This window comes from Lissotriton helveticus, chromosome 5_1, assembly GCF_964261635.1.
Source record: "Lissotriton helveticus chromosome 5_1, aLisHel1.1, whole genome shotgun sequence".
Classification (NCBI taxonomy): Eukaryota; Metazoa; Chordata; class Amphibia; order Caudata; family Salamandridae; genus Lissotriton; species Lissotriton helveticus.
Genome location: NC_136065.1, coordinates 1,392,510,016 through 1,392,536,237, shown reverse-complemented (window position 1 = coordinate 1,392,536,237; position 26,222 = coordinate 1,392,510,016). Strand labels below are relative to the sequence as shown.

Genomic DNA, 26,222 nt, shown 5'->3' with positions numbered 1-26,222 from the left:
AATCTGGCTTCCATGCCGAACACTCGATGGAGTCTGCTCTGCTCTTTGCTACGGAACCCATCAGACAATGAACAGATGCCAGACAGACAACGGCCTTAATGCTCCTGGATTTGAGCGCCGCCTTTGACACTGTTGCTCATTACACCTTGCTGCAGAGTCTGAATAAAGGTGGCGTCTCTGGCTCTGCACTGAAGTGGATGAAATCCTTCTTAGCAGGGCGTAGTTTCCAAGTGAGGCAGGGATCCCACTACTCTAAAATTATCAAACTGAAACAGGGGGTGCCACAGAGATCGGCCCTGAGCCCGACCCTGTTCAATCTCTATGTGGCACCTCTTGCTGAGATAGCGGATGGGTTCGGGATCAGGGTCGTGTCCTATGCCGATGACACCCAGCTGGTGGTCTCCCTGACTCAGGCACCCGACTTGGCAGCCTCCAATTTTGTGGCATGTCTGCAGGAGCTTAACTCCTGAATGGCTAACAACTGCCTGAAATTGAACGGAGACAAGACCGAGGTGCTTGTTGTGGTGAAGGCTTCATCAGTATGGTCCTCGGCTTAGTGGCCCCCTAGCCTGGGTTCCACCCCCACACCCTGCACTCAGGTGAAGAACTTGGGAGTGTGGTTGGACTCTAACTTGTCCTATGAATATCAAACCAGATGTCTAGTGGGTACCTGTCCAGGAGTCCTTAAATGCCTCCGGAAAACTCTGGCTCTGCTTCCTATTGAGGCCAGGAAGTCTATGGTGCATGCCCTTGTGACATCCCGCCTGGACTATCGCAACATATTGTACCTGGGTACCAATGCCAAATGTATGAACAGACTTCAGGTTCTACAGAACGCTGCTGCTCGCCTGGTTCTTGTGCAGCCTAAAAGGTCCGCCTCTAGGAAAGCCTTTGCCTCACTCCATTGGCTTCCCATTAGGGAGAGAGTCCTGTTTAAGGCACTTTGTGTGTGCCACCGCATCACCCAGGGAATTGGTCAGTCGTACTTGACGAACTTGCTCACTCGATATATCCCCACACAGCTTCTTAGATCGTGTGGGAATGGTTTGTTGCTTGTTCCTAAGGTCAGGAAGGCCAGAATGGGTGGGCGGTCTTTCCGCTTTCTGGCTGAGCAGAACTGGAATAAACTTCCCTGGGTCTCCGGCTGGAGGCATCGGAGGTTAAATTTAGGAGAGATCTGAAAACCCACCTTTTCTCCCATGTGCAGGGATAGCCCGTTCAAACTTGATTGTGCCCGTAAGTTTACCCCCTCTCACCACAGCGCGGGGACACACCGGTTGGTGTAACCAGGCGCTTTACAAATGTACCTATTATTATTATTATTATTTATGCTCATATACTTGGGTTGAGCTTTTATTGCTCATGTTCCTCTTCGTAGTTCATTGTGGGGAGCATGGTGCACGTGATCTGTTGTACTTACTTTAGATACTCCACCACGACACACGTTGTTCTGCTCTTCTTGTACTTTGCATTTCTGCCATGTGGTTAGTGGCTGTCTTTCATGCGCATCCATTCTGTGGTTGCGCACAGTTCTTCATTTGTCATGCCCTTCATTTCTGATGCCATTGCCTCTTCAGAGAAGCGTGGTTCTTTGTCTGGGCAGGGCTGTTTCTGGTAAGGGGGGGCTGCCTCATCCCCTTCCCTTCCTTCAAGTCTTGACTGCTCTTTTTGCATGGTTCCTTCAAGTGTTGAGTACCCTTTTCACGTAGTGAGGGTTCTCATTTTATGGTTTCATGTTTTTCTTGTTTTACTTAATTTTGTTCTCTTTTTCACACACTGTTCTAATACCCTCACTGTTTTTGTAGAGGCTCCGCGTTGTGGCGCAGAAAAGTTTCTTACACGAAAATTGATGTCAGCAGGCTGGAGAGGGGGCTTTATGGCTCCATTAACATCACTTCCGTGGACGACGTCAGGACGGAGCTGGGCGATGCCGCCCCCGGCGTGCAAAGGTACTGCTAGGGGAAAAGTTTTTTCAAAATCCAGTCTGAGACCTGGGGAATATTCTAAGTTAAGGAATCTGCGGCTAGACTGTGTCTCTACCAGATACATCGTTACCGAAGGTAAGTAACTCGTTTGAATAGAACCGAGGGAGTAGGACTCAGAGTAATGCAATTTTCTGTAAGTAATTGATACACTACCCTCTGATAAACCTAACTGCTCACTCACACTACCACAAAAGAGAGCATTAGTATTATCTACTTTGGCCTCTGTAAACCTGTTGGGGACCCACTGGACTCTGTGGACAGTGTACTTCTTTTTAGTACACTATATAGAGTGCCAGCTTCCTACAACCCTCATCATCCTGATGCAGGTAAGCTGTGAGTGATTTAAGTGAGCTGGGGTACGTCCGGAGATGTTTGTTTTCAGAGGCCATCCACTGCTCAGCCAGGAACCAACGAGTGAACACAAAAGGAGCCCAACTGCTGTCCCATTTTATTATTCACAAGTATCAGTAAGGGCGCAATTTCTCTTCAACCACAGTGCTATCAAGCCTAGGGCTGGCTTTTATGGGGATGGGGAGGGGGGGTTGTATTATTGTTCAGGTACACCACTGTTCGTTGCTTCAAACCTTTCAGGGTTGCTGCCATGGAGCTCTTTTTGCTCCTTTATATTCGGCACAAAGATTTGAGAGGCTCTCTATACATAAGCGTGGGTTTTTATTACATTCATATTGTAGGAGAGTAGGGTTTGCAATCCTATGATCACCCAGATTTTTGCTTTTTGCTTCACTGGTTTACGACTTTCCCTGGCTGTGGGCCTGCTAATCAGACCCACAGCCTAGCTGTTCTCTCTATCCAAATTGTACCCAGGTACTGAATTGGCACTGGGCCCTCTCTGAGTCCCTTTACCCAGGGCTGAGGGGTACCCAGAAGTCTCCCAGGGGCTGCAGCATGTATTATGCCACCCCTGGGCTGACTAACTAAATCTGACACAACTGGCTGCACGACAGCTGGGGCAAGGTGGTGTAATCACCCTTTGCTTTAGATATAGTATACCTATATCTAACCCTAACTGGACACACAGATCTCCTATCAGTCACTCCTATGGCAGGCCTTAACAATCCTGAAGGCAGAGTGCTTGGAATCGTGTGAGATAGTGCTCTGGCACGAGCTGAGCCTGTCTGCGGCTTTCGGGATCTATCCCTTAGCCGTTTCCAGGATATCGCATACCATATACTCTTAAGTGCATTATAATCCTCGCGGTTATATGCCAACTCTGGTATCGCTTTATCAAAACATGTCGAGTAAGGTGTCATACGAATTGGAATACTAACCCCTCGCCAATTCTGGCGACGGGGTTAGCATTCCACCCTTCTAGAGGGACACGACATGTATGTAACCTATAACCCCGGTTAAAGTCAGACAGAGCCTTAGCATCCACAAAATGGATGCTGCCACCGAGACACAAGTCTGCCCTCCTGCTGCTGGGAGTCCTCCCAGAGCAGGAGGCAAGGACAAAGGGTTTCCTGCCAGGGGCGGTGCCAGCACCGTCCCAGACAGGGTTTTGTGTATTCCAGGTAGGCAGGGCTTTAGAGGAAGGTGACTGCAAGTGGCACCCCGGTGCTCACTGTGCATAGGCCGGCTGAAACCAGTTCCAGGGGCACTCCAGCCCCTGGCCTGGGGAAAGCCCGCCAAAGGAGAGGGGTGTAACCACCCCCCTCCTAGTCCCACCCATAGGGCAGGACTTAGTCGCATGCCAGCCCCCTTTTGCAGGATAAAGGTAGGAGCAGGCCCCCTTCCAAATTAGATCATCTTTGGAATCAAGACACGACTTTCTACGAAAGGACATCAAGATTTCTTCTTCAAGATTCTCCCTTGTGACTAAGGAGTAGTCACCCTGCATCCGCAGGCACCATCTTAAGAACACTGCGGTCTGCTGCAAGTCCTTCCTCCGGAATCTGACTGCCCAGCTCAACGAGAACCGGCTTCTCTGGCACCTCTGACCTCTACCCACCTCTACAGCTAAGCTGAGAACCGTGGGTGCGACGAGACCTCGAGGGACCGGCCATCTTCAAGACTGCACGACTTCTTTCCAGCACGACCGCCGAGGGATCCTCTGGTGAGTGCTTTGGGGACCGAGAAGCCCCGACCCTGAGCAGCTCCAGCACCGAAGTTCAGCCTCCCAGCATCTCCACGATCTGCGTGGGGCCCTTCTGCTTTTTGCTGCTCACCGCGTTGTTTGGCTACTACCCCGCTGGCTTGTGGCCTTCCTAACGACGCCCGACGACATCACTGCTGCTGGTCTGGTTGCTCCAGACTGGCCCTTGTTCCCTTCCAAAAGAGGAGCACCCCGGACCTTCCTGGTCCACTCCAGACGCCATTTTAGGTCCACCGCGTGGGCTTGAATTTGCCAAGACTTGTTGCCCCAATCCTGGGTCCAGCGACGTCGACAGCATCATCCATCGTGGGACAGCTCGTACCTCCATCCTGGTCGCCGACAACGCCTCCTGGTCCGTGAGACTGCAGAGCACAGCGTCGCCCACTCACCTAGTCGAGGTGACTACCATCCGGTGCCCTCCTGGTGCCACCTGACTACTGGCTAGTAGTCACGAACTTGGTCCCCTCTGCTTTCAGGTGTCATCCTTCTTCGATCCAGGCTTGGATCACCCGAACAATCTACACTGGTCGCCTGCCAGCAACTCCTTTTTCTTCAGGCTCCTGGCTCGTCAACGGAGAATCCCGACGTCTTTTCAGACCTATGCATCTGCAGCCCCTGGGCTAGGTAACTTCGGCATTTCGGTGCCTCAGCATAGCCTCACTATCCAAGGGTCCAGATCCACTCTCGTTTTTGACCTACCTAGTCGGGTTCGCCCGAGAACACTAACTTTGTGAACACTAGCTTCCATAGGCTTCGTCCCGCCTTACGCGTGAGAGTTCCCACTCTGCACGTGGCGTCCCTAGGCCTCCTGCTCCTAACCTGAGTGTTCAGTATTGGAGGCCTAGCGTTTCTAAAGCCTCTGAGAATCGTTACTTACCTGCTAGTAATTCGCATTCCAATTTTGTAGTATATGGTTTTCCGTGCCCCTCGGGCATTTGTGTAAATTGTGCGACTTGAAGTATTTTTATAAGAGTTTTGTTGTGTGCTTAGGTCCCTGTCTCATAAAGAGCCAGGGTAGTCTTGTTATAAATAAATACACTGTTTATTTTCATAACAACTTGTGTGGTGTCCTTTCACTTGGTGTTCAAGGGGTAATGTGATGGTAAAACAGCTGGCTTAACACGCCCTCTAGAGTCTTAGCCTTAGACTGCTCGTATCCATGCTACTAGGATAGCTGGTCTATAAGGTTGACTTACAACCAATCATCAATAAGGGTTGTTTGGACTGATATATAGTGATCACTAGAATAGTGAACACTGCACATCAGGCCAACTTCTCACATTGGTGAGCAGCGGTTGGGATTTGAGCTTGCTGTTGTTTTACCACACATATCCTAAGAATATCTTGTGAAAGATCACATAAGTACTAAAGGTACATATAACTTAGCTTAGAATACTCTGAGTTCTACTGAACCAGCTGTTGTAGCTCCTAGGGCCTAGCACACCCTAAACTACAACTCTAGCAAGGGATCAGTAGGCAAACATATAGTGTAGGTAAGTGCACCACTTACACCTCACTAGAAAAGCATGTCTAACCATGGAGAGTCCACTGAGACTCCTCTGGTGAGCGTTGACCCTCCACAGGTCACTTCAAGATATGCAGCTCTCAGTTTCCAGGAGATGAGACAAGTCTGTACCTCCAGGAAACTGAAGCAGGGGTCTAACCCCACCATTCCCTTTCTGATAGGTCTCTTAGAGACATATGATGCCAGAAAGATTTCTCAGTTACATGAGAATATGCCAGCCTTAGAGGGTACCTCTGGGGATCCAGACCTCCCCAACACTGCCAATGCAGTTGAGGAGGAGGATCAAGAGGAACTCTCTGGGGACGAGGTAGACAAAGGTCTTGAGGTAGTCAGAAGGCTAACTAGGGCCAACTTAGACTTGCTTGGGCTAGGATCTGGGGGACCCCCAGTACTGACCCTAAGTAGGCCTAACCTTGGAGTTAGGAGAGATAGATCTCTTTCTAGGGACTCCAATAGATCTCTGTACTCTAATGCCTCTTCTCAGAGGAGAAGGAACTCTCCCCAGAGGAGATTGACTTCCCCTCAGAGAATGGAGCATGAAGCTAGGATGAGACAAGCTACTCTGAGGATTGAAAGGGAAGAACTTGCCCTGGCCAAAGAGAAGCTTGCTTTTGCTAGAGAGCAGCAGATGAGTGGGTTAGCTCCCACTGGTGGCAGCAATCTCCCAAGAGATAGAGAGAAGGGTTTGAATACTAAACACCTGACTAAGATAGTGCCCCCCTTTAAACAAGGGGATGACATCCAGAAATGGATGGCTGCTTTGGAGAGGGCCTGCACTGTGCAGTGCATTCCCCAGAGTCAGTGGGCAGCTATACTGTGTTTCTCCTTTGATGGTAAAGGTAGAGATAAGCTCCTCACTACAAGAGTGGAGGATGCTAATGATTACCAGGTCCTGAAGAATACACTGGTTGATGGGTTTGGTTTAACCACTGAGCAGTACAGGTTGCTGTTCAGAGACACCCAGAAAACTCAGTCTCAGGACTGGTCTGACTTTGTGGATAGTGCCACTAAGGCTTTGGAGGGCTGGTTGCTGGGTAGCAAGGTTACTGATTACACAGGATTGTATAATCTGATGATGAGAGAACAAATTTTAAATAATTGTCAGAACCAGTTGTTGCACCAGCACCTTGTTGATTCAGATCTGACCTCTCCCCAAGAATTGGGAAAGAAGGCAGACAAATGGGTCAGAACAAGGATCAAGCAGAACCAGAACCAGAACCAGGGTGGTCAGAAGAAAGCAGACCAGAAGGGTAACACTAAGAGTGAACAAAATGACCAGAAGTCTTCACCAGGTCCCCAACAAACCAAAGAGGGTGGGGGTCAGGCTTCCCAGAAGAAGAAGACTCAAGAAGGCCAGTCAAAAAGGTGGTGCCAGTACTGTAAAAGTAAGTCTCACTGGTTTAGTGAGTGCACCAAAAGAGGAGGACAAACTCCTACCACTACAGCCCCTAAGGCAACTGCACCCCCTAGTACAGTCAGTAGTGGTAGTGTACCTCCCAAGGCAATAGTTGGGTTAACCTTGGGAACTGAGGGGTCTGACAACTTAGTTGGCACACTCACTCAGGCTGTCCTTGTCTGTACAGGGGATATGGATATATCCCCTGATATAAGTCCCAATACTTTGGGCAAATACAGGCAGACACCTTTGATTAATGGCAAGATGGCTCAGGCCTATGGAGACACTTGTGCCAGTGTCACCATGGTGACACCTAACTTTGTGGACCCTGGACAGATCATGCCAGGTACAGATTTCCTGGTGACCAATGCCAGCAACGTCACTACCAGTCATAGTATGGCGATTGTGGCTTTCTCCTGGGGTGGAGTGAAGGGTCAAAAGAAAGTTGTAGTCAGTTCAGACCTCCCAGTTGATTGTTTGTTGGGCAATGATTTGGAGTCATCACTATGGTCAGAAGTGGAGCAGAGGACTCACATGGAGATGTTAGGCTTGCCAGCACATGTGCTTGCTGTGACTAGGTCACAGGCCAGAAGATGCCCCACTGAACAGGTGCTGGATCCTGAAAGAATGGACCAGACACCTTCCAAGAAGAAGAGCAGTAGGGTTAAGGCTTTGCCTTCCCCCTTGCCCCAGGTTGAGGATCAAGTCTCTGAGGAGGCTGATCTGAGAGAGCTGAGGGAAACTGAGCCTAAAGAGCTTGAACTTGATCAAGTTGAGTTTCTGGGCTCAGGGGGACCCTCCAGAGAAGACCTGGGGAAGGCACAGTAAGACTGCCCTTCCCTTGAACCCCTCAGACAGCAGGCTGCTGCTGAGGCTGCAGGGAATGCCACAGGTGCCCACAGGGTATACTGGGAAGATGGACTCCTGTACTCTGAGTCAAGAGACCCCAAGCCTGGTGCAACCAGGAGGCTGGTCATCCCCTTGTCTCTGAGAGGTTTCCTTCTCACCTTGGCCCATGAGATTCCCCTTGCAGGTCATTTAGGTCAGACAAAGACTTGGGACAGGCTTGTCTCACACTTTCACTGGCCCCACATGAATGAGAATACCAAGGAGTTTTGTCGCTCCTGTGTCACTTGCCAAGCCAGTGGTAAGTCAGGTGGCACAACAAAGGCCCCCCTTATACCACTACCTGTGGTGGGGGTTCCCTTTGAAAGAGTGGGGATTGACATTGTTGGTCCAATGGAACCCCAGACAGCATCAGGGCACAAGTTTATACTGGTGGTGGTGGATCATGCCACCAGGTACCCTGAAGCTATTCCACTTAGGACCACTACAGCACCTGTAGTGGCAAGGGCCCTAGTTGGAGTGTTCTCCAGAGTGGGCTTCCCTAAGGAGGTCGTTTCTGACAGAGGTACAAACTTCATGTCAGGATATCTGACTGCAATGTGGAAGGAGTGTGGTATGAACTACAAGTTCACCACACCCTACCACCCACTATGCAATGGGCTTGTTGAGAGATTCAACAGGACCCTCAAAGGGATGATTCATGGACTACCTGAAACTCTTAGGAGAAAATGGGATGTCCTGATCCCCTGCCTCTTGTTTGCTTACAGAGAGGTCCCACAGAAGGGGGTTGGCTACAGCCCCTTTGAGCTTCTGTATGGGCATCCTGTAAGAGGACCCCTGTGTTTGGTGAAGGAAGGATCGGAGAGACCTCTCAAAAAGCCTGCAACCAACATAGTGGACTATGTACTTGGTCTCCGCTCCAGGATGGCTGAGTATATGGAAAAGGCATCTAAAAACCTGGAGGCCAGCCAAGAACTCAAAAAAGCTTGGCATGACCAAAAGGCTGTCCTGACTGTGTACAAGCCTGGACAGAAGGTGTGGGTGCTGGAGCCAGTGGCCCCAGCAGCTCTCAAAGACAAATGGTCTGGGCCCCACACCATCATTGAGCAAAAGGGGGAGGTTACCTACTTGGTGGACCTTGGAACTCCCAGGAGCCCTCTCAGAGTGCTCCATGTAAACAGGCTCAAGGCATATGTTGACAGGAAGGACATGAGCTTGCTCATGGCCACAGATGAGGGACAGGAGGAAGAGAGTGACCCTCTCCCAGACCTGCTCACTCAGAATCCTGATGATGGATCAGTAGATGGTGTTGTCTTTTGTGGCAGCCTCACTGAGCATCAGCAACAGGATTGCAGGCAAGTTCTGCAATCCTTCAGACATATGTTCTCTATGACACCCAGCCAAACTGATTGGTGTACCCATGATGTTGACACTGGAGACAGTCTGCCTGTCAAGAGTAAAATCTACAGACAGCCTGATCATGTTAGAGACTGCATCAAAACAGAAGTGCAGAAAATGTTGGAGCTGGGAGTCATTGAGCCCTCAGATAGCCCTTGGGCTAGCCCAGTAGTTCTAGTGCCAAAGCCTCACACCCAGGGTGGTAAGAAAGAGATGAGGTTTTGCGTAGACTACAGAGGCCTCAATGCAGTCACTAGGACTGATGCCCACCCAATACCAAGAGCAGATGAACTTATAGATAGATTGGCTTCTGCCAACTACTTAAGTACATTTGATTTGACAGCTGGGTATTGGCAAATCAGGTTAGCTGAGGAGGCCAAACCCAAGACAGCATTTTCTACCCCTGGTGGGCATTATCAATTTGTGGTAATGCCCTTTGGTTTGAAAAATGCACCTGCCACCTTCCAAAGGTTGGTGAATCAAGTCCTCACTGGGCTGGATGACTTCTGTGTAGCATATCTTGACGATATTGCTGTCTTTAGCTCCACCTGGGAGGATCACCTGGTCCACCTGAGGAAAGTGTTAGAGGCCCTGCAAAAGGCAGGCCTCACTATCAAGGCCACTAAGTGCCAGATAGGGCAGACACAGGTTGTATACCTGGGCCACCTTGTAGGTGGAGGCCAGGTTCAGCCATTGGAGAGTAAAATACAGGCCATCCAGGACTGGGCTCCTCCAATCACCCAGGCTCAGGTTCGAGCTTTCTTGGGCCTGACTGGTTATTACAGAAAGTTTGTCAGAAATTATGGGTCCATAGTGACCCCCCTTAATGACCTGACAAGCAAGAAGATGCCAAAGAAAGTTCAGTGGACAGCAAGCTGTCAGAAAGCATTCAATGACCTAAAGCAGGCCATGTGCACAGCACCTATCCTTAAGAGTCCAGATTACTCCAAGCCATTCATTGTCCAAACAGATGCTTCTGAGTTGGGTGTGGGAGCTGTTCTGTCTCAACTGAATTTTGATGGTAATGACCAGCCTATTGCTTTTATTAGTAGGAGGCTGACCCCAGAGAGAAAAATTGGTCAGCTATTGAGAGGGAGGCCTTTGCTGTGGTTTGGGCCCCGAAGAAGCTGAGGGCCTACTTGTTTGGCACTCACTTCACCATTCAGACCGACCATAAGCCCCTCTTGTGGCTAAATCAGATGAAGGGTGAAAACCCCAAACTGCTTAGGTGGTCCATTTCCCTACAGGGGATGGATTTTACAGTGGAGCATAGACCTGGGACTGATCACAGCAATGCTGATGGGCTCTCCAGGTATTTCCACTTAGAGCAAGAAGACTCACCTGGTCAAGGTTAGTTTATTGTCCCAAAGGTTGGGGGGGGGGGTCATGTAGGAGAGTAGGGTCTGCAATCCTATGATCACCCAGATTTTTGCTTTTTGCTTCACTGGTTTACGACTTTCCCTGGCTGTGGGCCTGCTAATCAGACCCACAGCCTAGCTGTTCTCTCTATCCAAATTGTACCCAGGTACTGAATTGGCACTGGGCCCTCTCTGAGTCCCTGTACCCAGGGCTGAGGGGTACCCAGAAGTCTCCCAGGGGCTGCAGCATGTATTAGGCCACCCCTGGGCTGACTAACTAAATCTGACACAACTGGCTGCACGACAGCTGGGGCAAGGTGGTGTAATCACCCTTTGCTTTAGATATAGTATACCTATATCTAACCCTAACTGGACACACAGATCTCCTATCAGTCACTCCTATGGCAGGCCTTAACAATCCTGAAGGCAGAGTGCTTGGAATCGTGTGAGATAGTGCTCTGGCACGAGCTGAGCCTGTCTGCGGCTTTCGGGATCTATCCCTTAGCCGTTTCCAGGATATCGCATACCATATACTCTTAAGTGCATTATAATCCTCGCGGTTATATGCCAACTCTGGTATCGCTTTATCAAAACATGTCGAGTAAGGTGTCATACGAATTGGAATACTAACCCTTCGCCAATTCTGGTGACGGGGTTAGCATTCCACCCTTCTAGAGGGACACAACATGTATGTAACCTATAACCCCGGTTAAAGTCAGACAGAGCCTTAGCATCCACAAAATGGATGCTGCCACCGAGACACAAGTCTGCCCTCCTGCTGCTGGGAGTCCTCCCAGAGCAGGAGGCAAGGACAAAGGGTTTCCTGCCAGGGGCGGTGCCAGCACCGTCCCAGACAGGGTTTTGTGTATTCCAGGTAGGCAGGGCTTTAGAGGAAGGTGACTGCAAGTGGCACCCCGGTGCTCACTGTGCATAGGCCGGCTGAAACCAGTTCCAGGGGCACTCCAGCCCCTGGCCTGGGGAAAGCCCGCCAAAGGAGAGGGGTGTAACCACCCCCCTCCTAGTCCCACCCATAGGGCAGGACTTAGTCGCGTGCCAGCCCCCTTTTGCAGGATAAAGGTAGGAGCAGGCCCCCTTCCAAATTAGATCATCTTTGGAATCAAGACACGACTTTCTACGAAAGGACATCAAGATTTCTTCTTCAAGATTCTCCCTTGTGACTAAGGAGTAGTCACCCTGCATCCGCAGGTCTCAAATGCTTGACCTAAAAACACCTTTTCGGCTAACGTTTTCTTTATACCAGTTATACTCCTCTGTCAATTTCCCTCAACTTTCCTTTTTTGCCACCATCCCAGCATGTGTCCTATACTTCCTTCCCCACACTCTTTGGCCGCTCTTTATATGCTTTAATGAAAAAAGTCTTTGATATGTGCAAGGAAGCCATTTGTTGGACTTCATCCTTACTACAGTATTTTTATTTTTATTTCTCACACAATACTTTACATTTACTCTCTTTGTGACTTTGCTAAGCGCTCCAAATACCTTGATGGCTAGGATATACAATATGTCTTGCCAAGCTAAATAACACAAAGACCATCCTGCTTCTTTATTTCTTTAAGATGCAAGGATTACATTTGACATAGGTGAAATTATGTGAACCCGCGCTACCATACAGCTGCTACTACGTCTGAAGCTATAGCCTGCTGTCCTTTCACATACTAATTTACGCCTGTCACGTGTAACATCTCCATCTTTTATACAACATACAAGTGTGACAATTACATAACAAAATTAAGTTGACCTCTAAGACACTGGAACTTTTCAAGTCCTTCCTGCCATTTGATGGGCCGAAACATTAGCTTCCTAAAACCCTCAGAGATAAGACCGCACTTTGTTTCATTTTTGTTGGATCCATACTACCACCTAGTTTTTTGACATATGCCCGTATTATAGAGTATATTTATATTTCAGTGCTGTGACACTTTTATTCTCCAGTATTGGGGTGTCTTTCATAGATTCACATGCCTGAATCATTCCCCGTCATCGGAGTGGGAGTCCCACGGTACATAAAAAAGCAATAATATGCCTATAGAAAAAACCAAAACCTTGGTAATAACAAACCGGGAAGTAAAGTAGCCCTAGGCTACAGTGTACAGAACTTCCACACTCATGACTATCCTAGTCATTTTGTAAGTCCAAACTGCAGCCAATCAGGCGACAGCACCCACCAGAAAATTCTCCTCAGAGGCTCAGGCTCTCAGATTTTCTACCGCACGTCGTGTGAAGGGAGTCTCCCTGAGCTCTGCTCAGTTTTCTTCTTACTTTGGTTGGTTTTTACCTTCTAAAGATGTCTACTTCTAAATCCCTTTTTAGGGCTTGTGATTCCTGTGGAAAGCTAAGGCTTTTTCAGGAGGATCCTCACAAAAAATGCATATATTGTCTGTATCCAGATCATGAGGTGAAGGAGTGTAAAATTTGCAGAACCTTTCCTCAGAAAACCCTCAGGGACAGAGGTAGGGAGCATAGCCTCGGGGTCTTCTATGTCCTCTAGAAGAGGAAAGCTGAGGTTGAGTTAGCTTCTCCTGGGGCAAAGGTGTTGAAGAAAGCCCAATCCGCTCAGGATTCTGGCGTGCCTTCTACTTCAAAACAGGTTTCTCCACCTGTTAAATCTGGTCCTGATACGCCCTCAAGGAAAACTGGAAAATCTGCATCTTCCAAAACAGCTTCTCATAAAATTTTCCCTCAGACTACACTTTTGACCACTTCAGCGTCAAAGACAGCTTCACGGTCGCCATCTCTTCATGTTGTCACCTCCTCAACATCTACAGTGACTTTCTCCTCACCAAAACCAGCTATGGTGATGTCTACAGCCTCCTCACCATCGACGTTGGTTCACGTCCAAGTTCGACCTATCTCGTCGACGAAGATAGTGCCATCAATCGTCGACGCCCCGCTGTTGACGAGGATCCTGAAGGTACCGTCGACGAGTACTCCGTCGTCGACACAAGCGTCGACGAATATCTTGCCGTTGACGAAGATAGTCCTACCGTCGACGGCATCGTCGTCGACGAAGATTACTTTACCGTCGACGACATCCTCGTCGACTACGCTACTGTTGACGAAGAAGATACGTCCGTTGACGACATCCTGGTCGACGAAAAAGGAACTCCCGTCGACGACCTCATCGTCGACGAAAAAGACGCTCCCGTCGATGACGCCATCGTCGACGAAGAAGACAAACACGTCGACGACATCATCGTCGACGATAATATTACCGTCGATGGACACACCGTTGACGAAGGTTCTTGCTCCACAGTTGGAAACAGGTTTTATACCGTCGACGGCGGCACCGTCGACGCCCCCACTGTCAACCTGTACGGAAATGCAAGTATGGTCAACCAAGCCATCCGCAATACCGCTGCCTTTGCCGTCTACCGCAGCTTCACTTTTAGAAAGGCATGGTTCATCTTTAACAACTCTATCTCCATTAAAATTGCCAGAAAGGTTGCTAGATTCTGAGGAAGAGGAATCTAAAATGAAAGTAACTGGAAAACGTAAAAATATAACGTAACTGGAAAAATATGTAAAGCGCTCTGATACCTGATTCGGTCCGGGTCTAGTTCGCGCTATATAAAACTCGGCAAAAAAAAATCCTATGAAGATGACACTTTCCGTGCAGCCAGAAGCCCATCTGAGCTGCTTATAAAACTCCAGGATGAGGAGCATGAAGAGGAGGAACAATTCCTCGAGCCCTCTGGTCGGGCTCCTGTGTCAGCGCCTACCACGCAAATGCCACTGGATCTCTTGCATAATCTCCAATATATGTTAAGAGATTATTATCGCCGATTCCCTCCATCAGAATCAGGTGATTCTCATTTCTCTACACCTGTGCCAAGGCCATCCAAGACAACACTGAGGCCTCCAAGACCAGCTTCTCCGCTGCCAACTACGGAGACACAACCTGCAATACCTCCTTCGCCAGTGCCATCTCATCATACGCAGGGTGATAATACTTCGGAAGAGGAACGAGAAGAAGGCGAAGTGGACGACAAGTCAGTATCATCGGAGTGGGATGAGTATCAAGCACAAACTCCTTCTCCAGCTGGCCCACCTACAGCGGATTCTCCGCCTGTAGACATTGTGACCTTCCACCAAATCATGGAAAGGGCAATAAAAAGGTTCCTCATCACAATGCAGGCTAAACAGGATGAGTGCTTCCTATATGATTTTAAAGATTTACCGCAAAGACAAGTCAAGACCATTCCAATAATTTATTTTATCTGGAAGGAGGGTTTAAAGATAATGGCTACGCCAAACTCTCTACCTGCAGTTCTACCTCGGGTAGATAAGAAATATAAGGCGCCTACCAAGTCACCGGCATGCCTTATTGGCCAGGCTAAAACGGACTCAGTGGTTACGCAGGCGGCTCAGAGGAGAGCTACGAATCCAGCAACACAGGTCACTGCTCCCCCGGATAGAGAAGGAAGACGCCTCGACTCAATAGGAAAGAAAGTATCAACTATTGTGGCAACTACTGTCCGTGCCGCGAACTCCCTTGCAATACTTGGGAGATATGACAGGCAGATGTGGTCGGACATATCGCCTTACATTGAAAAGCTGTCAGAGCCTGATAGAGCTGAAGCCAGAAAGATTTTACAAGAGGGAGAATGTGTTTCATCTGAAATTATTGATGCAGCAGTGGACGTGGCAGCCACAGGTTTCAGACAGATGGCGGGTGCAGCTGTTCTGAGGAGTTAGGGATGGCTAAAATCTACATCCTTTCATCTGGAGGTCCAGTCTAAGATCATGGACATGGCCTATGACGGAGAGTTCCTTTTTGGGCAACATGTGGATGAGGCTTTACAAGCCATAAGGAAAGACACGGAGACTGCACGATCGCTGGGGTCTCTTCAATTTCGTAAGTCTTCCTTTCATGGAGCAAGAGGAAGAGGTCATTTCTCTAACAGAGGAGGTTATTCACAACAGCGTTCCTACAACAACTCACAAAGTAACCAAAGATACCAACCATACCGACAGCAAACGTATGGTCAAAGGAGAGGCAATTACTCCCAGTCAAGAGGAAAAACCTCTTATCAAGGAAGAGACAACAACAAGAGCAAGTGAGAAATACATCCTGCCACCACTTCTACCCAACCTGCAGCAAAGTGGAGGAAGAATATCCCTATACTCCTCAAATTGATCCAACATTACTATTGTCAGATGGGTCCGGGACGTGGTATCCAGAGGTCACGTTCTAGAATTCGTCAAAGTCCCTCCAAATTCTCCCCCAAAAGGTCCACCACCAGCTCATCTCAAGGAGCTGTTCTCCCAAATACATTCCATGATTCGGAAAGGAGCAATCGAAAGGGTACCTCAACATCAGAGGGGGAAAGGATTTTATTCGAGATTTTTCCTGATTTGCAAGAAGTCGGGGGAATGGCGCCCCATCCTCGACCAGCGTGCCCTCAACAAATACCTCAAAAAATGATCCTTCCAGATGTTAACACTTCAAGAAATCCTCCACTTTCTTTCAGAAGGGGATTACATGGCAACACTCGACCTTCAGGACGCATACTTCCATGTGCCCATTTTTCCCAGACACCGGAAGTTCCTACGGTTCAGAGTGGCTGGCAGGGATTTTCCGTTCAAAGTTCTCCCCTTTGGACTACGTTCAGCCCAACAGAGTTTTTACAAAGATGTTAGCTCCTGTGGCGGCCCACCTGCGATTGGAAGGAATTCAAATGTATCCATATTTGGACGACTGCCTTATCAAGGCCAGTTCTTTCATCACAGCAAGAACTCACATTCAAAGATGTCTGTCACTACTTCAGAGCCTGGGTTTCTCAGTGAATTTCGAGAAATATCATTTGACTCCATCCCAGAGAAAGTCTTTCTTGGGAGCGACGCTGGACACGAAGCTCGACCAAGTTCTCATTTCACGAGAAAGGCAGTTGAAGATTCACAAGATGGCTTCTACATTACTAACAAGAAAGTGTGTTTCTGTTCGCAAGTTCAAGTCTTTCCTAGGGATGATCTCGTCCTGTATTCCTCTCAACCCCAACTGTCGCCTAAGGATGAGGCCTTTGCAAGAGGAACTCAGTCTTCAGTGGGTACAGGTAGTAGGATCATTCGAAGACGTTATCAACATAACCCCTCGGATGAGGAACTCCATTCAATGGTGGATGCAAAAGTGCAACCTACAGGTGGGATGTGCATTCCTGACAGAGGTGCCCAGATTCATTGTGACCACAGATGCTTCTCTGGAGGGCTGGGGCGCCCACCTTGAGGGAATGACAATCAGTGGCAAATGGAGCATACAGCAGAAAAAGTGGCACATAAAGCTCCTAGAGTTACGAGCCATATTTCTCGCCCTGAAATCCATTTAAGCAATTTTAGAGGGTTCCACGGTTCTAATTCGAACAGACAACACAACCAGCATGCATTACCTGAACAAACAGGGAGGCACAAGGTCGGCCCGATTATCCCATCAGGCACAAGAAATTTGCAATTGGGCCCTGGATCACAACATCAATCTGTCGGCGGTCCATGTCCCAGGGGTTGCCAATGTGCTAGCGGATCCCTCAGCAGGACTACTGCATACAATCACGAATGGGAGTTACATCAGCCTACCCTGGATCAAATATTCCAAGAGTGGGGTCACCCCGACCTGGATTTGTTTGCGGCCAGTCAGAACCGGAAATGCCCACACTTTGCAAGCTGGATTCCCCACAGGAACTCATGCGGGGATGCCCTTACGATGAACTGGTGTCGGATATTTGCGTACGCTTTCCACCGATTCCTTTAATTCCCAAGGTCTTCAGGAAGATGAGGAGACAACCATGTTGTCTAATCCTGATTGCTCCAAGGTGGCCCGACAATATTGGTTCACCGAGCTTCTCCTCCTCTCGGAGGGCAGGCCAATACAGCTGCCTCGAATACCGAATCTCCTGACAATTCAAGAGGGCCAAGTATACCATCCGGACCCCGTTTCTTTGAAATTATCAGCTTGGCTCCTCAACACAATGAATTCGCAGACTTAGACATTCCTCAAGATTGTCAAGAAGTTCTCGCTAATGCTAGGGCGCCATCAACGATTAAGACCTACAAACTCAAATGGAAGCGTTTCTGTGCATGGTGTCAAGCTGTTAATCTGCATCCCATTCATGCTAGCCCAGAACAAATCTTGCCTTTCTTTCTGCATTTGGCTAGATCGGGGTTGGCACATTCTACCCTTAAGGAATTTCTGGCAGCCATTTCCAGATTTCGTCAGGACGGATCCAACTCTCTGTTTTCCTCAAGAATAATCCAGCAATTATTTAAAGGTCTTTTTCGTATGTTCCCTCCATTTCGACGACCGCCTCCGTCTTGGCATTTGAATGTGGTGCTAGCCCAACTCATGCGTCACCCCTTTGAACCTATCCATAAGATTGATCTCAAGTTTCTTACTTGGAAAGTCTCTTTGCTATTGGCTTTAACATCAGCTAGAAGGGTCAGTGACATTCAAGCATTCACTTCAAAACCACCTTCCTTGCAATTTACCTCAGACTCGGTGGTGCGACGTACCAATCCTAAGTACATGCCCAAGGTTCCATCGGATTTTCACCTAAATGAGACAGTGATCCTCAAGACATTTTTCCCAAATCCACAATCACCGGCTGTAAGAGCTTTACACTCTTTAGACATCAGAAGATGTCTCAGGTTCTACCTTCAAAGAACGGCAACTGCTCGCAAGACAGACCAACTGTCTGTGGCCTATGGAAGACTGCGCCAAGGATGCACGGTATCCAAGCAGACTATAGCCAGATGGGTCTCTTCAGCAATTGGGCTCTGTCATCAATAGGCAGGAAGACCCTTGCAGTCCTTACCAAGAGCGCATTCTACTAGGGTGGTATCCTCTTCCACCGCTCTATTCGCTGGTGTGCCTCTTCTTCAGATCTGTAGGGCGGCAACGTGGTCCAGCAGGCACACTTTTACAAGACACTATTGTCTGGACTCAGCAAGTGATGCAGATGCTTCAGTGGGAAGAGCAGTTCTTCGCAATCTTTTCAGATAAGGTGAGCCTCTGTTCTCCCTCCTCCTCTATGCTCTTATTTAGACGCTTCTATCATGTTATTGGTTATTGCGTTGCATGCATATCTGCTGTATACGGTAAGCGTCTTAGGAGCATGTTGTTTTTCTTGTGCTGCTATCTACTCTGATTCAGGCATGTGAATCTATGAAAGACACCCCAATACAGGAGAAATACAATAGCTACTTACCTGTAATCTGTGGTTCTCCAGTACTGGTGTCTTTCATAGATTCACATGCACCCGCCCACCTCCCCTCAGAGGCTCTCTCAGGCAATTACTTGGTTCCACTCCTGTGCGAGAAAATCTGAGAGCCTGAGCCTCTGAGGAGAACATTCTGGTGGGTGCTGTCACCTGAATGGCTGCAGTTGGGACTAACAAAATGACTAGGATAGTCATGAGTGTGGAAGTTCTGTACACTGTACCCTAGGGCTACTTTACTTCCTGATTTTTTATTACCACATTTTTTAATTCTATAGGCATATTATTGCTTTTTTATGTACCGTGGGACTCCCACTCCGACGACGGGGAATGATTCAGGCATGTGAATCTATGAAAGACACCAATACTGGAGAACCACAGATTACAGGTAAGTAAATATTGTTCTTAGCTCCTAATAAACGACAAACAACCTCGGAGGTTAAGTGCACTCACATTCTGAATCTTCCTTTAAATAATTATTGAAGGCTCTATAAAGACCGTTAACGCTCTGTTACAATGGTTGCTTTACATCGAAACCATAATTGCTTGATTTAAACAAAGAATATTTTTTATTTTAAGCGTGACAATTAGAATCGCATTACCTTTAATTGCTCTCACATGAGACTTTGTCATCATTATTGCATGCATGCACATAGTTGTTCCTTTAAGGTTAATTAACATAGTCTACTTTGCACTATTTTCAAACGTGTTTGGCTTGACACCTGGGAGATAAAATACGTTCTTACTTCTTTGTCAATGCTTTTTATCAAAACTGTGCACTTTTTAAATATTTTTGGTTATGTCAATTCTGACTTAGCATCACCAAATAAGCACTAGTAAAGCTAATCGGTCTGCATTAGCAAAGTCAAAATGCGAGACCTATTGACTTCAAAAATATATTTTCTGCCATTGAACCACATTTGAATTATTATTTGAGTCTGACATTTATTTTTGCAGGGAAAAGTTTCAAGAGAATTGAAAGACACCAGAATGTCGTTAAGAAAAGAAATAAAACACAAGGTGCAGTATAATGTTATCTGTTAATTGTTCAAGTTTCTTCTTAAAACAGTGTGACATCATATTGTAACTAAAGTGCTTGAAACATAATTTTATTGTTGAAGTTATGAAATTGCAGTACAGACATAACAGGAAAGAAGTATTTTCAGCGTTGTTTTTCCTATGTGTTGTGACTTATATTCTATTTGCCCCAAAGTGTATTCCAGTGTTGTGACTTTATATTCTATTTGCCTCAAAGTCTTGAGTCAATGTCCAAATAAACATTTGTCTTGAAATAAACTTGTAAAAATAATGCCATGATCAGATTTTGAAAGGCCCGGGACTAGAAAAAAGAAAGTACCTCTAAGGATTATTCGGCAGGAGCCGCCCTTGTGACCGAACAGCTTAGTTATTTTTACTGTGAAGTCTAAGGAAGAACGCCTTAAAGCTTTCATGGTTTGCATACCAGAGACAAATACACGGAGTACTGTGGAAAAGTTACTTACTTACATAATACTAGTTCTTCATCATGGGAATTTGCCTGAATATCTTCGGGTTTGTGTGGGCCCCCGAACACTTTTCAAGTAATATTATCTCCAGATTAGGCCCTTAACTGCTAAAACATGTGTTGATGTTCGTGCTTAAGTCTTAATAACTTTTCTTCTGCAGAAGGTATACAGGGCAAATCTGCTCACTTCCTGGGGACACATTTACAAGCCCCTTGCGCCACATTTAAGCCGCAGTTGCGTCACTTCAGTGACGCAGCGACGGCGTAAACCATGCGCCACGTTGCGCCTTATTTACAACGTGATGCATCTAGGGAGATGCGTCACGTTGTAAAGCCCTGTGCCACATGAAACCTGCGTTAGGTTTCATGTGGCATTCCGGCACAGGGTGGGTGTTCCGTCACAGGAACGCTTCGTAAAAGTGACGCAGTGAAACCGGCGCACACTCCACTGGCTCCCCGTCGAGGCAAGAATCACTTTTAAGATACTCACCTATGCAAACAAGGCCCTCCATGGCACCAGACCAGCATACCTGAACAGCAGACTCAAATTTCACGCACCTCAAAGGACTCTACGTTCAGCCCAGCTCTCCAGCGCCGGGTCCCAAGGAGCCTCCTGTTGGGCTCAGAGCCCATTCCACTCGGGCCACGGCGGCTTCTACTGCCCTGGGTCGGGGAGTCCCCTTGCAGGACATCTGTCAGGCAGCTACGTGGGCCTCGCTGCACATGTTTGCTAAACACTACTGCCTGGACAGCCAAGTCCGGAGAGATGGCTTTTTTGGCCGTTCCGTTCTCCAGGACTTACTGTTGTGATCTTGGTTTGCAAACCCACCACCGGGGTTGGTATTGCTGGGGTATCCATTCTAAGGTAAGGAATCTAACACTAACCTGTTTCTTTCAGATGCACAAGTTACTTACCTTCGGTAATGATATATCTGTAAGAAACAGTAGTTAGTGTTAGATTCGTTACCGCCCCACCCATCCTCCCCGTTCTGTTAACTGATATCTAGGGTTAAGGTTCTCCCTTTCAGGGCCCTAGTTTCATGGCACCAGTGTCGGTCTCTGGCATGGCTCTGCGTTCCTGGCGCGGAAAGCTATGTACAAGAACTGACGCCAGCACACAAGGGCGGCGTCTAAGTATTCCGACGACGTCATACCGGCGATCACGACGCAGACGACGGACGCGGAGCCGCAGACGACGCCTACCGACGCGCAGGGGTGCTGCTACGCAAAACTTTCCGGATCCTGTTTGACGCCTGGGGATATTCTAAGGTAAGGAATCTAACACTACCTACTGTTTCTTACAGATATATCGTTACCGAAGGTAAGTAACTTGTGCTTTTGGGTCGGAGCGTTCATCTGGGAGAAGTGGAGATCAGAGGATTTTGATCTGTGCTGGAGACCCGTCTCTAAAGCAACCTGTTGGAGTTGCAGGCCTTTCGCTTGGCATTAAAAGTCTTCTTTCCTTCCATTAAAGGGAGGTTGATTCAGGTCCTCAACGACAAGAACACCATAATGTGGTATTGCAACAAAGGGTGGTGGAAGTTGGGTCCTAGGCCCTGTGTCATAAGGCCTACTTTCTCTGGAATTAGCTGATTTGTCGGGCATTTCATTGATCATGCACCAACTGAGATGATCTTTAAAAGCCAGGGTAGACAAACTCACCTGACGATGTCTAGCAGATCACAAATAGCAGCGGCACCCAAAGGTGGGGCTAGGTGTATTTCACCAATGGGAAGAACCCTGGCTTGATCTTTTTACCACTGCATATCATCAGGGCGATGGAGTAACTTACATTGCCCTGGAGGAGTAATGGGCCATCCATCGAAATATAAAGTAAGCCAGTGAGCCCTTAGTCTTTAATGCACACCTTTACAAATAATTGTAGTCTGGATGACCAGAAGAGAGGCAGTGGGTCAACCAGCACAAACTAATTAGTTTAGGTAAGTCTCATTACTGCTTCTGTTTCATAAGTGTTATACGGGAAACAACCATTACAACGCAGTCATTACAACGCACTACCTTTACAACTCAGCTGTTACAACGCAACAGCCTTTCCATCGCAAGCCATTAGAATGCATGCAATTATAACACATGTCACTACAACGCATGCCTTTACAATGCATACCATTACAACACATGCCATTACAACGCATTATAAGGTAAGTAGTGGCTTTTCATCGCATGCCATTACAATGCATGCAATTATAACACGTCACTACAACGCATGCCTTTACAATGCATACCATTACAACACATGCCATTACAACGCATTATAAGGTAAGTAATGGGGATTTCTTTAGTTTTAGGGTGGGTATGGGTGTTGGGGTACATAGGGATAGTATGTTTACCCCTACACTATCCAACACTTGCCCTACTGTTGCAATCACTGGAGTTGGAATAGTAATTTGTACCCCTACACTATCCAGCACTTATACCACTGTTGCCCCAAAAGTATTAGACGTTGTAATGTTATGCATGTAATGGCAGTTTAAAAAATGTGTTGTAATGGCATGCGTTGTAAAATCATGTGTTGTAATGGTAGTTGCGATGTAAAAACTCCTGTGGTAATACTTAATCATGTGAATGTATGAAATATCTAATATTGAGGAAATTAGGGGGCATATTATCAAGGGATTTATCACAGCTTTTTTTGCTTTAAAAGCTAAGAAAGCGGAGATAAAATTATCTCCCTATCAGCAACAGGGTGCTAACACGCAAATTCGCATGTTAGCACCCTTTTTCTCTACGCTTCCCCTTGCATCTCCAATGAGATGCAAAGGGGGCGTTCCAGAGAAAAATAATAGGAAAAATGGTGTTAGGCGACATTTTTCCTATTATCAAGGATTTCGCTAACCCTGTTAGTGATAAAAAAAAAGCAGCGCTAACCAAGGTTAGCGCTGCTTTTTTTACACCTGGTATTTTCCTGAGATAGCCATGATATCCTATGGAAGGTGGATATGATGGCTAAGTTTGTGAGCCCCTATTATCAAGCTAACGCCAAACTTCGAGAGATTATCTTTGGTTTTCCAGCGATAATCTCTCATTTGGCAGTTAGTGCAAGGATTTTTATCACTTCTGAGATAAACCTTGCTAATAGCAAGTTATCTCTGCGATAATTTCCGGCGATGCTTAGCGTTAAAAAATTCATTGCTAAGCCTCGTTAGCGATAAATATCGCTAATCGTTGGTAATATGCCCCAAGGTTACTTACCTGTAGCTACAGTTCTCTAACTTTGATATCCTTCACATAAAAACACCCACCTCTCAAGTAATGAGGCCTCCTATTCTGCTGTGAGTTAAATTGTTCTACAAATCTGAGCAGTTCAGCCTTGGTTGAGAGTTGAAACTCTGAGTCCTTTCACCTCATTGGCCAGAGTTTGGGTCACATAATGAGGTGAGTGGACTACATGTGGATGGGACGGTGCTGTGTTAACATTGGCTATTGGGAAATTCCCAGCCTTACAACAGGGAATATTTGAGCATGTGAATCTATGAACCATAGCAACGTTGGAGAACTGTAGTTACATGCAAACAGCTTTTCGTATATAATGTATGCATAGTGTGACTTCATATTTTTAATGATTTATTATGTTGTCTTTATTTTAGATAACTCAAACTGAAATTTTGGAGACACCAAAAAGAAGCAGCTTAAAACTTAATGCCAAGTTAATTCCTTCTTCAAAAAAATCATTATGTCAACCTTTCATGTTATCTGAACAAAGCATAAAGGCAGATTTTAGGGACAAATCTTCATTAACTCCAGCAAAAGCTTTCAGTACTCCGAGAAAGGTATGTACTAATAATGCTGGACCTGCTGGAGGTGTTCGATAGTGTTGTTCATTTTCCAATGTTTGAACAACAACTAAGGGATGCTGCTGGAGTATCTGAGCCAACACTACAATATTTTCTTCCCATTAGTTACTGTATGCTTGATTGTTCTACTCTCCTGTCCATTCTTTTCAACATTTGTGTTCACTTTTCTGAGGTTCTAGACTTTTACACCAACGATACACAGACCTTACTTCGATACGAAGGCCATTATATTATTTTGAGCTTGCAAACACAAGAGCCAATAAAATTGTTGACTGGCTGAGTTTTAGTGACCTCAAACTCAATACTTCTAAGACCAAAATAATGCTTTTGAGATCAAAGCAGTTAAAGGCATTTTCCTTGCTCCGCCTGCCACTCCACGTTTTGGGCTAACCACATGAATTTTTCTAGTCAACTGAAAATTTGGACCCTGATTTAGGATTTGGTGGACGGGGTAATTAATTGTAAACTTGGCTGTGTACCCTGTCCACCAAGCCCTCAGTCTGCCCACTCTACTTAGAGTCAGGCGGACTGTCATGTTTCAAATGGTGGTGCCCTTGCTGGCTCCACTATGGGAAAGCATACTCCAAAGTGCCAAGGGAGTAGGGCCTGTCAGAATCAGAACATTAGCCCACTGCCTATTTAGAGCATACAGTAATTTTTTTCTTTCTGTCTCTGCCTGGAAAAAAACCTCTATGGGAGTAAGTTTTGGTGCTTTACATCCTGAAAGTTCGTGGCTTTGAAAAAACTTTCAGTGCCTTCACAGGAACTGCCCTAACAGTGAGTACTCTGAATGCACGGAGATCATTGCTACGGCGCTGGTGTTCTCTAAATGTGTCGGGCAGTGTCAACCAGGGTAGAGGACATAATGCCCCCTGCCACCCTGACAGATAGCTGTCAATATTAATTCTAGGCCTGTGGTTATACGGAAAGTCTTTACCACCAAACTGGCAAATTAAGTAGAGCTGGTAGTTTAAAGGGGCTAGCCAATGAAAAGAAAATGTATTGTCTTTCTACATAATCTTGCAACATCAAGATGAACTAAAAGGTGTGCAAGATATTGGCATATGACATCTGTGTACAAAACACACATGCAGGAAGCAAAGGATGCTAATGCGGTGTGGTGCTCTGATAACGCCTGAATTAATTTTTTTTCCTTTTTCACTTGAATGTTTTTGCCCCTCCTACCCTTACTTCAACTTCCTACTTTCCCTTAAGCTCCCTGCTGCTGATTGATTTTCTATTTTTTTGTCATTTTTCCTATTGACAAGGTTTTCTTTTTAGGTCAAGCCTAGGCAGCTCTTGCGCTGTGTCTTCGAGACTTTTAGTATTCATGTTTGTGGGGTTTTATTCCGCCTTTGATTGCTATTTGCTACTTGGATTGCTCTTCAAAATATCTTGTTTTCTACTGGTTCATTGCTCCTCCTTTCTCTACTTAGTTACCGCCCACGCAGCACTGCCTAATTACTCAGTAGCCTTACAATGGAGAGCTTATCTATTAGTTCAGGCACTCTTTTTTTTAACTTTCCTTTACGTGGTACTTGATGCAGCTTTGCGCTGCATCTCTCTGTGGTGTGCCCTCCCTCCCTTCTGCCACCACCTCCTGCCTGTTGCCTTCCTCCGCTCTGAGTAGTTGGACTGACAGGGCAGAGAGGAAAGGTCGCTTCGCCCTTTGTTGTCCGCTTGTCATTGTCATGTTAGAGTCAGGCAATGCGTTGCTTTTATTTTCTTCTTAACACTCATGGTCAGCACCTATTTTAGTTTCGGTTGCCGACTTCCTGGTTTCCGTTGTGCAATTGCTATGTTGCATGTTCATAAATATCATTCTGGTCCTCTCCTATAAAGCATTTCAATAAGGGTCTTTCAGTGAAGACTGAATCACCTATATTTTTGCCCACGAAATCTCATTTGCGTTACTGAATTACCTGCTTGGAAATTAATTCTAAAGGGTGCCACAATTTCACTCTGTTCTCGAAGAGCCTCTCACTCAGTCCGTCTTTTGTTTCATTGCTCTTGTCTGTGCTGGTTGGTATTTCCCTCGAAAGTTCGATTGGTAGATTCCC

General features: G+C 46.8%; 1 protein-coding gene across 12 annotated transcripts in view; it reads left to right on the top strand.

Annotated features, from left to right (window-relative positions):
- SYCP1 (synaptonemal complex protein 1) overlaps window positions 1–26,222 on the top strand; it is a 6,803,167-nt gene that overhangs the window by 6,173,541 nt on the left and 603,404 nt on the right. For all 12 annotated transcript variants that reach the window (XM_078644363.1, XM_078644366.1, XM_078644361.1 and 9 more), the window contains 2 exons: window positions 19,804–19,866; window positions 23,956–24,138. In XM_078644363.1, coding sequence (XP_078500489.1) covers window positions 19,804–19,866; window positions 23,956–24,138 — 246 coding nt within the window. The remainder of the gene's footprint in view (window positions 1–19,803; window positions 19,867–23,955; window positions 24,139–26,222) is intronic.